This window comes from Gordionus sp. m RMFG-2023, chromosome 3, assembly GCF_954871325.1.
Source record: "Gordionus sp. m RMFG-2023 chromosome 3, tfGorSpeb1-WG-v2, whole genome shotgun sequence".
Lineage (NCBI taxonomy): Eukaryota > Metazoa > Nematomorpha > Gordioida > Chordodea > Parachordodidae > Gordionus > Gordionus sp. m RMFG-2023.
The window spans coordinates 51,271,490-51,282,512 of NC_088777.1; the positions used below are offsets into that span (position 1 = coordinate 51,271,490).

The window sequence follows — 11,023 nt, forward strand, 5'->3', positions numbered from 1 at the left end:
CTTATCAGTAAATAACTTTTCCCAAATTTAAATATTGAAAACACGTTTACCATTAATGTTTTTAAATTTTATTTTCATTAAACCTTAAATTTAACAAAAATATAAATACTAATCAAATTAAGATATAATTTCAATTTTTTATAAAAAATATATCTTTATTGTTGTATCTGTCTAGTTTTAATTGACATTTATAGACGTTTTTCAATATATTTTCTATAAGATAAAGATGGACTTTTAATTTGTCTTTGCTTGATTTTTTATAAATATTATATTATGGAAGTAATAATGATTTGGATGAATATCGATATGAGTATATAAATAAATAAATATAATTTAAAAAGGATCATATGAAATATTGGGTTTTAATATTTATTGGAATACCTTATTTTTAAATTTAAGGTCGAAAACACGTTTTTTTTACCATGAATGTTTCTATATTTTTATTAAAAAAATTTCATAATTTACAAAGCTTCAAATATGTTTCAAAGTTTCAAGGGACAAACTCCAGTGATATTAGACAAAGTTGATACCATAGCAAAGGGTTTAGCCACACCACATACAGGTATGAAAGTTTATTAATATAAGTGCCTAATTTAAAAGATGACGATTTTGTCTTGTCTTGTCTTATTTTAATTTTCTTTATTATATTTAAGAAAAAAATTCCCCAGTGTTAAACTTTGACTAGTGTTGTTAAACGGTTCGTCTTGAGCCGATTTTTTTAAAACGGCTAACTCAACATTTTAGCCGGAAAAATATTGCCTAAGCCTCGAGATATAGATAATATTATGTCTAGACCTTTGTTCCTTCTATGAGCAAAATATTCAGGGTTGCCTAGCATTTTGCTGGATGGAATATCGAGTTGGCCGTTTTTAAAAATCGGCTCAAAACGAGCCGTTTAACGTTAAAAGGCTTGATTTTTTTAAAAAATGAATAGCTCAATGTTTTTTTAATCAAAATTATTACGTAAGCGTGAAAATTTTGCTCAAGAAAGGTGACATCTATTAATGATAGACTTTCGTTGTATCATTTTGATTAATAATCTTCTATATTTATTTATATTTTAAACCTTTAGGGTTGTTTTTATTTATATGTCCAGTTATTCACGTCAATCATTTTTTATAGGGATGTATCGATATTTTTGTCGGATCGGACGGGTATTTAATCTTTTTTAAAAATGTCGGTTATCGGGGCCAATATTATTAAATTTTTACAACTCCATCCGATAAAATGCCCCCCCCCCTAATTTTTTTTTTAAAATAAATTTATTTGAAATTTCATAATATATTTGTTTTTTTACTCGGTAATAATTTGCAAAAGAACATTAATTATAATTGATTTTCTAAAATGTTAGTCTCTCAACATTTAAATTTTTGGAGATACTAGAGTTCATAGTGGTAAAAATGACGTCATTTCATCATTATCTGCCTTTTCAATTATTAATCATATCTTAAAAACCACATGATTGTAAATAAAAAAAATTTAATTTCAAAATTACGTGCAAAGATTATACTTTTCGTTTTGAGTCGATTTTTTAAAAAAACGGCCATATCAATATTTTTTCCAGAAAAAAATATCACGTCAAAACATGAAGATTTTTCCCTCCCATATAGATGGCACAAAAGTTTGGACAGCGAAATCTCGAGGCGTAGGCCATGTTTTTTCGAGCTAAAATATTGAGTCAGTCGTTTTTAAAAAATCTACTAAAATCGAGGCGTTTAACATCACTTAGTATAAAAAAAAATTTTTTTTTTTCAATTTCCGGTCATTTTATTTAATTATATAAAGGAATATAACACAATATTTTCGAAATAATTACTACCTTCAATTTTTATAAAACAAATTCAGGGATCCAAACCGAAACGAATATCGGTTCGGGTTCTGGTTCGAATAAAAATAACGGTTCAGGTTCGGTATTAAAATATCGGTTCGGTTTGAACCTCTAAAAACCGGTTTGAACACTTTTATATTCAAACCTACATTCGAATTATGAATAGGGCAAATATTTTATTATTTTATCATTAATTTAAAAAACACATGTATAAAACCTTCATTTTTATTAATTGCACATTATAAAATTTAATTTATAAATATAAAAATAAATATATATATATATCAATGATTAATTTTAATATGAACAATATTTTAATTTTTTTTAATTAAGCCGCACAATTAATATATTTCTAAAATTCGTTTCACTCAAATTATATCTATAAGGAAATAGTGTAAATTTAATTGTTGAAACATCTTGGGTAGCCGGCACTGCCAATATGATATCAGATTTGATATGTCATTTATAATAATTTTGGATTGAATTTTTCTCTAACAATTATAATTTATAAGCTTAAAATATTTAAAAAATGTTGTAAAATGACAATATAATAAAGTTTATAAAAATTATGACCGACATTTCTCAATCAAATGTGATTGATGATAATCTTTAAAATTATTCGAATATAATTGAAATCTAATAATAACTTACATATTATTTTATAAGCATAAAATCATGGACTCGAACCGGTTCAGAGGCATTTTAGCGGTTCGGTTCAGGTTCGGCTGAAATTTTTTTAGCGGTTTAGGTTCGGTTCAGGTTCGATAAAAAGTACCGGTTTTTAGCGGTTTAACGGTTCGGTTTGGATCCCTGAACAAATTCAATCTGGTACCTGGCCAGCTTAATTAGATAGGTGTATATATTTTTTTTTGCCCCACAAAAGGGGCCATCCTTGTATAAAATTACATATTAATCAGTTTTTTTAAAAAAATACTTTAAATAATTTTTCTTAGACATAATTTAAAATGATCATTGCGTTGTTGTATGTAAGGGCTTTGCCGATTCACAAATTTTTCACCAGTCCGAGATCATTTCAAAACCGATCCAATTCCTTATTTACCAACATATCTTTGTAGCCAAATGTCATAAAAGAAAAAATGCCAAAATTTCTATTCAAAAAATAACCAACTACGCTAGTGATATCTAGGTTAGTGATCTGCATCGGGCCTAATTTTTCAAGCCCGGTCTGGCCCAAAATTTTTTTAACAGTTTTGCCGGTCCGGCCCGAACTCGAAGTAATTTAAAATCCATCCAGTCAACATTATATAAAAATGTGAACAAACAAATACTTTAAAAAAATTTACCGACCCTGCCCAGCCCGAGTTAATTTAAATATAGAAATTAATCTTTATAATTACTCAAAATAAAAGACTCATGTTATATGTCGTTTAGTTTCAATAAATAAAATCAAATCTTTTTATTTTACATAAAAGATAAATTTAGTTTGAAAAAATTTCTAAGATCCGACCCGACCCGGCCCGAATTTTTTTAAAAAATATTAGGCCCGGTCCGGCCCCACCCGATTATTTTAAATAGAATGTCCGGCCCTAACTTTGCAGAACTCTACTCCAAACCTTTGTTCCTTCTGCAACTAATCTTAGTCGAGTCTTTGACTTAATGTTAATAATATACAAAACATGACCCATACTGGATATATAATTTTGTTAATAAAAAAACAATTTATGGCAGCAACCACAATTATAATTACCACTTTAAACTTCAAATCACAACTGCTTAGAGCTCTTAAACAAGGCTGCATTCTACTCACCTATGATATCCAATGCAATCGAATGACGTTTTAATTTATTCCTCTCTCTAGGTCGCTCCGAATAAATAATATTTAAATTAAACCGGAAACTTATAAATCACATATCTGATAAATGATTTCTCATTTATTTGACATCGTGGTTACCTCTTCATTATAAAATAAAGAAGCATTTTATCTTTGTCACACAATCTCGAAAGCAAATAGCTTCATACCTGAATTGATTACTCTTGCCAAGATATCTATTTTCTACATTTCAATAATTTAAACGTTCTATCTTTCAACGTCAATTATTACGATTTCGAATAGATACAAAATTTTTTAATGATTTTTTTTTTATATAGTAAGTAGTTATATTTATTATTTTACAGGCAGGATAACCTACGATATATGTTCTCGTAACGTTGACGCCATCATTTTAGTTAGCGACGAAGAAATACAAGCAGCCTTAGTTAAATGCTACCATACAGGACTGGCTGTAGAACCGTCTGGTTGCGCTGCCTTAGCCGCTTTATTGTATAAAAAGGTTCCTGGAATTTTTAGTGTACAAAACTCCGGCAGCATACCAATCTCTAATGACTACATTCAATATTCGCCCTTCGTAGGAAAAATTTGTGGTGCTAGTTTACGCGGACTTAGTATAGTAGTTGTGATAACAGGTGGAAATATAAGTCCTGACGATTTAGCCAAAATTGTTAATTCTCAGAGTGGATAATAAGGTGTAGATCAAAGATTTTCTTGTTCAATTAAATAGATGTTTTTTTTAATTTGTTAATAAACTTGTGCATATAAAAATTTATTAAACTTATTGTTAATATTTTGTTGTAAATTTATTCATTCATTTTCAATACATAAATATAGATTATAAAAAAAATTCCAATAAATAATTGTTGTTATTAATCCAAAATGGCCTATAAATGTAAATATACACTTATTGTGCAACCCATCAAACATGTTATATTTAATTGGAGGCTTATTAACTCGATTATATCAGTGCCAACCTCACTGATTTCAGTTAAAACCTCTTTAAACGATTTCCTGTTTGCGGGCTGGGTCGGTCTAAAAAATATAGAGAAACTTTTACAAAATATTTGAACCTAGCTAAATACATTTAAACTAAATATCCAAATATTCGTTTGAATAATGCAAAATGACCCCACTCTCCTCCCTATCTTCCAAAAACAAACTTGGATTGGGTCAGTGTATTATTTATACAACTTAGATCTGTAATTGGCGAGCTTTAGCCAAAAAATCCTTTCATTCATTGTTTTAAAATTTTTTTTAACCCACCCGCATACTTTTTACCCTCCCGCCCGTCTATTTAATAATGAATTTTGTAAACAACTATTATATAAGCAATCTTATATTTTTCTTTGTAGTGTGGTTGAAGGGTCGCCAGATAGGTTAAATGATTTTATTAATTTGTGTTTAAGACAATGACATATAATAAAATCTAGACTGGTCAGAGTGAAAAAAAAATTAATACATATTCTTATGAAGATTAAACAAATATATTTTGATAATTTAATAATTATGGATTGATACCTTAAAACGAAGCGGATATAGTAAAATATGTTACACAAGGAAAAGAATGTTATTATATGTTTATTATTTTTAGCAACCTTTTTATTTATTAGTTACAGGGTATTTCAAACCCTGACTTATTAAAGTTTCTTACTGAATGCCAACAATTCTTATATTATCTTCTATTTTAATCTATTTTTTCACTTCAAAATTGTTTTTTTTACAATATTTACGAAAATTATTTTATTTTTTATCTCAATAAATAAATTTACAAAAAATTTTTTTTTTAAATATCGAAACGGATTATTTCTATAATAATCAGTTATTATATAAATATATATTTTCAAATGTATTAAATTCAGTTTTAAGTATATCATGATAAAGTGCCGCATTTCAAGTGTCGATAGTAAATGGTTCAGATCTTGCTCGAAACTATCAATATGCATAAAATGTCAGTGCTTGGATGCAGAAGCCCCCTGTGTTCTACCACTTCATTGGTTGTTAAATCTGAATTATATTTCGGGTTTAAAAGGTAGGAGTTAAAACTTGATTGTATCGTTTAGCAAAGGATGAAATTACTTATTTTTTATTAAAGGTGGTGAAAATTTTTTGTATATAATAGTTCAACCACTATGAGTTTCAAATTGAGCTAATTCTTAATCGGTTGAGAAATAGCAGTAGCTATTCTTAGTCTGAAAAAGTTAAATTTCATTTGACATTTTTATTTGAATCAGAAAATTCTACAATAAAATTATTTTAGCAAATAAAATCAGCTGACCTTCTTTTAACGCCAATATAGAATAAATTTTTTAAAAAATAACTATATATTATATATCATTAGCTTTTTACTTGAAAACAATATCAAATTACAACATATCATTATTTAATTTCTCAACAATTTCCTAACTTGTTCCCTTGAGCATTAATCCTTTATTTGCAAAATATTAAACACAATCTTGGCCCATAATTCTTTAATTAAAATTTTATTTGGTTTAAATCGCGATTTAAATCAAAATTTTTCGTGGTCTTTATATAGATAAATTAAATAATAAAAAAAATGAATATTAATAATCCTGGTACACAGGGCCGTAGCCACGGGGAAAGGGGGGGGGCGCCCCCCGCCCAAAAAAATTTTTGGCCCCCAAACCTAGCCCCCAAAAATTTTTCTGGTCCCCCCCCCCCCAATTTCAAATTTTTTTTTAGAATTGATTATTTTTATTTTTTAATATAAATTTTGAATATTTATTCAAAAAACATGTCTATTTAGAATTGATTATTTTTATATTTTTAAAATAAATTTTGAATATTTATTCTACAAACATGACTAGTTTGTAAATTTTTTTCTATCCTGTTTTATTTTTACCCAATATTAAATTATCATTTGTTCATTTTTTTTTTCATTTGTTTTTGTTGTGTATAACATTCTCTATAGGTAACACATTTTTATTATAATTTATAACCAGTTATTTTATTTTACAGCGTTTATTTTAAAATTATGAAAAAAAATAAGTTATTAACTCTTATTTTAAGTTAAAGTTAAACAAATGTCAAGCAACATCATCTCTACAAACTACTAGTAATACTACATCAGAAATTTCAGAAACTGATTCTTCTCATAGTTAGTATAAATTTATATTATTATTTCATGACTTATATGATATTGATATACGGCAATACCTATATATTATTATTTCATATATATTTATTTTATATAAGATAAGAGACAGACATTTATTATTAATATTATCATATTTGTATAATAATTTTAATTATTAAAATAAATATATTCACTCATATTTCAAGATATGAATGAAGCTAATAATCTAGAAAATGATCCTCACTACACTCAGGAGGAGGAAGATGGTAAATAGTTTAAAATTTAACCCAAATTTTTCTATTTATATATTTTTGACAATATCAATAGGAGATTATGGTGTTTCATTATTACATTTTGATTTTAAAACAAATAAAGACGAAGAAGAGACTCAATCATCTTCATCTAGCAGCTCAGTCTCTTGTCAAGAGGCAACTAGTAATTGATTTATAAATATTAAAATATTATATTTTTTTGTTAATCTTTAAAGATATAATGTTTATGACCTTTTTCTAGTTTTTAATACTGAATATCTATAATTTTACTGATTAACTTTACTGATAATCTTCATCAGGGTTGGGCACTACAGTATAGCAATTATTTCTATATTAAATACAAGATAAATTTTGTGTTTGTTCATTTTCAGCATGCCCTTCCTTCGCCCATCCTGATGACCATTATTATTTATGACCCTTTCCCTCATTACAATTTATTAATTATAATATTTTTAGTGTCAAAAAAGTCCTCTAATGGTTCAATTCAAATCCCAGGTGACCTTGGCCAGAATAAACCAAATCAAACAATTAGCGAAAAAAGATATCCATGGAAGGCAAAGATCATTTCAAAAATCATGGTATAGAGGCCGAGACTGGTTGGAGTATAGTGTAGAAGCTGACGCTGCCTTTTGTTTTCCATGTAGGAAGTACTTGTGTAATCCAAGTGATGAATTTGGACAAACGGGATTCAGAAATTGGAAAAATGCGTTAGCTGCCAAGGGACTGCTAAAACACGAGAGCTCAAAAGCTCATTTAAATTCAATTACAATATGGCATGATAAAAATCAAAATATAAACAAAGGTACAGAAATAACTAAAATGTTGGGAGGTGATCAAATTAATCGTAATCAATATTATATTTAATCAATATTTGATTTGATGCTATTTCTTAGCATACAAGAGCTACCTTTCCGTGGGACTGGTTCAACAAATATTACGGATGCTGCAAAAGATGAAAACATAATTTATTCTTCTGGGCTATTTATAGCAATGTTTTCCTACTCCATCCAAAAAGACTTTGAATTAAATAAAATTATGAAATTTATACCCCAAAATGCCCAGTATACATCACCACAGATTCAAAAAGAAGTAATATCCATTATGGCAGATATGGTGCTTGAACATATTTCAGACAAATATAATAAAAGCGAGATGCCTTTTTTTGTCTTAAGGCTGATGAGACAAAAGATGCTTCAGGTTGTGAAAACCTGAGCATAATAATTCGCTATATTTTTCCTGGAGAAATCCAAGAAAATTTAATAGGAATCATTAATTTAGAGAGTCTTTCTTCTGAAAGCATTACAAATTGCATTTTAAAGCAACTTAATGATCTAAATATTAATTCAGCTAATATAATAAGCCAGGCATATGATGGTGCAAACGTTTTGTCTGGCCGAAATGGAGGAGTGCAAACACTTCTTCAAAAAAAAATTAATAAAAATGTTCCTTTTATACATTGCTACAACCACAAGTTGCATCTTGTGGTTCAAAATTGGTATAATAATATTATTTCTAATTTTTTTAATTTATCAAATGCATTGTATAATTTTTTCAGGCGTTTTAACGTATCCTGTCAATATACAGGCCACACCCTTAAGAGACTTTTAGACCAGAGGTGGACTGGTCATTTGGAAACATCTCGCATTATTTATGAGAATTTTGAGGCTATTGGTAAAGTATTATTTTACTTTTCTAATAGAACTCTTAATTCAGAGGTTTCAATTCATGAAATCGAAGCCTCTGGTCTTTTATCTCAATGTATTAATATAAATTACATTATATTAGCCATCATAATTTATGAGATATTAATTACAATAGATCCACTAAATAAGTATCTACAATCAGTAGGTACTAATCTAGTGGATGCTAAAAATTGTATTGATTCTACTATCAATATATTAAAAAATAAAAGAAGTGATAATTCTTTTGCTTTGATTATGATTAAGGCTGAAAAACTTTTATCAAAATTTCATCTTACTTCCCAAAAATCATCACGGGTACGTAAAACGCCTTAAAATTTTCAAGATTTTTTAGTTGATAGCAAACTAGAATTCGATTGTGAAAAAGACTTCAATTGGAGTTCTTTAAAAAGGATATATTATGAAATTATAGATAACTTTGTGGATCGTTTTTTAGACCGATTTTAATCTTTTAATACTTTGTCCCCCCTTGACCCATATTATTTTTTATCAGATAAAATAGCCCCAAAATCCCTGTTAAACTTAAATATGGAAACACTGCATCATGAAATGAAGATAACAAAAGGATTGCTAGCTTCGGAAGCTAAAGAAAATCATAATTTTGAAAATATCTTACATATTATGTATAAAAAAAATATAATCATGCATTTAAAGAATTATATAAATGCTACTCAGCAGCGATAATCATTGGGATCTCAATGGCTTCTTGTGAGGCCTAAAAATAAAAATCGCCGTATTCTATTATAGTAATATTTTGTTTTGTATATGCATATTATAGTATTATTTTGTTTTGTATATTCATATTATAGTATTATTTTGTTAATAAATTTTTAATAAAAATAGGAAAAAATTTCTATGAATGCGTAATTATTTGTTTGATTTTAAAAAAATAGTGCCCCCCCCCCAAGTAAGCACTTGGCCCCCCTAAGTGAAAATTCCTGGCTATGGCCCTGCGTGGTACATCCTAGTTTCGATGATGAAATCAAAACAGGCTCGATATATGTGAACAAAGAAAAAAAGATATAAATGATAATTTGAGGAAAACACATCACTTCTAAATTGAACAAAGAAAACCAAAAATATAAATGGTAATATATAAAAAAAACATATCACCAGAACAAAAAAAAACATAATAGTTATTATAATCTAGTTAAAACACAACACATTCAAAGCTTGTTTTAATTCAATAATCTTTAATATCATATCAAGAGTGAAGTTCCATTCTGTGAACAATATTCATATGGGTATAAATATTAATGGTAGTTGCAGGTTTTTACAAATTTCTTTCAAATGGATATTTTTTATATATGAATTCAATGAACAATTGCTTGTATCTTGCCAATTTGTGGAGATAATATTTCTAGAGCTATTTGGGCAGCTAAATTTAAATCATGCACAAAACATTCAAAAAGATTAATTGATTTAAAATATGTATCTGTATCTCTGATGATTAATATTTTTTATAAATTTAATTATTATCTAGTTATTCCTCGTTTTTTATATTTAATATTATATAATATAATATATATATATCATCAAAAATATTGATAAAAGCTTTGCATATATTCTGCCAGTATGGTCATCTACAAATAGCTGTAAAGCAAGAACTAAATTTTTATTGCCCTATTTATTATTAATAATAAGATGCAACACCTATGAATCATATTTGATTAGATGAGGTCCAGATGCCAAATTGTAAAGAATATTTTCAAATTAACATCTTCTATCCTATATTTTTAAAATATTTATTGACTATATATTTTTTAAAAGTGTCAGCTTTGCAAAATTTAAACTATTATATGTTTGAAGCAAAAACTCCTGACTTTCTATTGAATTAAAGAATATATCTTTCTAAATAAAATAGGATATTAGCAAGTTTGAATAGAATTATCATTTGGGGGATTTTCCATTTCAGGGTGGAATCTTTTTTGTGATATGTTGGGTATAACCCTCATGAATGTCCCAAAACATCTTATTAATAATTTATTTTCATTTATTAGTCACTCATAAATTCCTTTTTTAGAAATATTTTTTTTTTATTATATACACACAATTTTACATTATTTATAAAATGTTTTATATCTGATATAATAATATGTATATTATAAATCTTTTCAAGTTGAAATAGTTTAATTATTAAATAAAGTTTTGTTTTAAATGGAAAGACTGGTAGGGATAACATAAAATATTGAGTTAAATATATTATTATTATCCCCTTTCAAAGGTTTCTTAAAATTCAATAATAAAAGATGTATGAACTCTTATCCAAAATATATACTACTTAATTATATTTTATCTCCACAGCAAAATTATGAAGTATATTAAAAATTTAGGTTT

General features: G+C 27.1%; 1 protein-coding gene across 5 annotated transcripts in view; it reads left to right on the forward strand.

Moving 5' to 3' along the window:
- Positions 1-11,023, forward strand: part of LOC135926024 (uncharacterized) — a 66,314-nt gene that overhangs the window by 33,609 nt on the left and 21,682 nt on the right. For all 5 annotated transcript variants that reach the window (XM_065461678.1, XM_065461674.1, XM_065461675.1 and 2 more), the window contains exon 2: positions 470-562. In XM_065461678.1, the coding sequence (XP_065317750.1) occupies positions 478-562 (85 nt within the window). In that variant the 5' untranslated portion in view covers positions 470-477. The remainder of the gene's footprint in view (positions 1-469; positions 563-11,023) is intronic.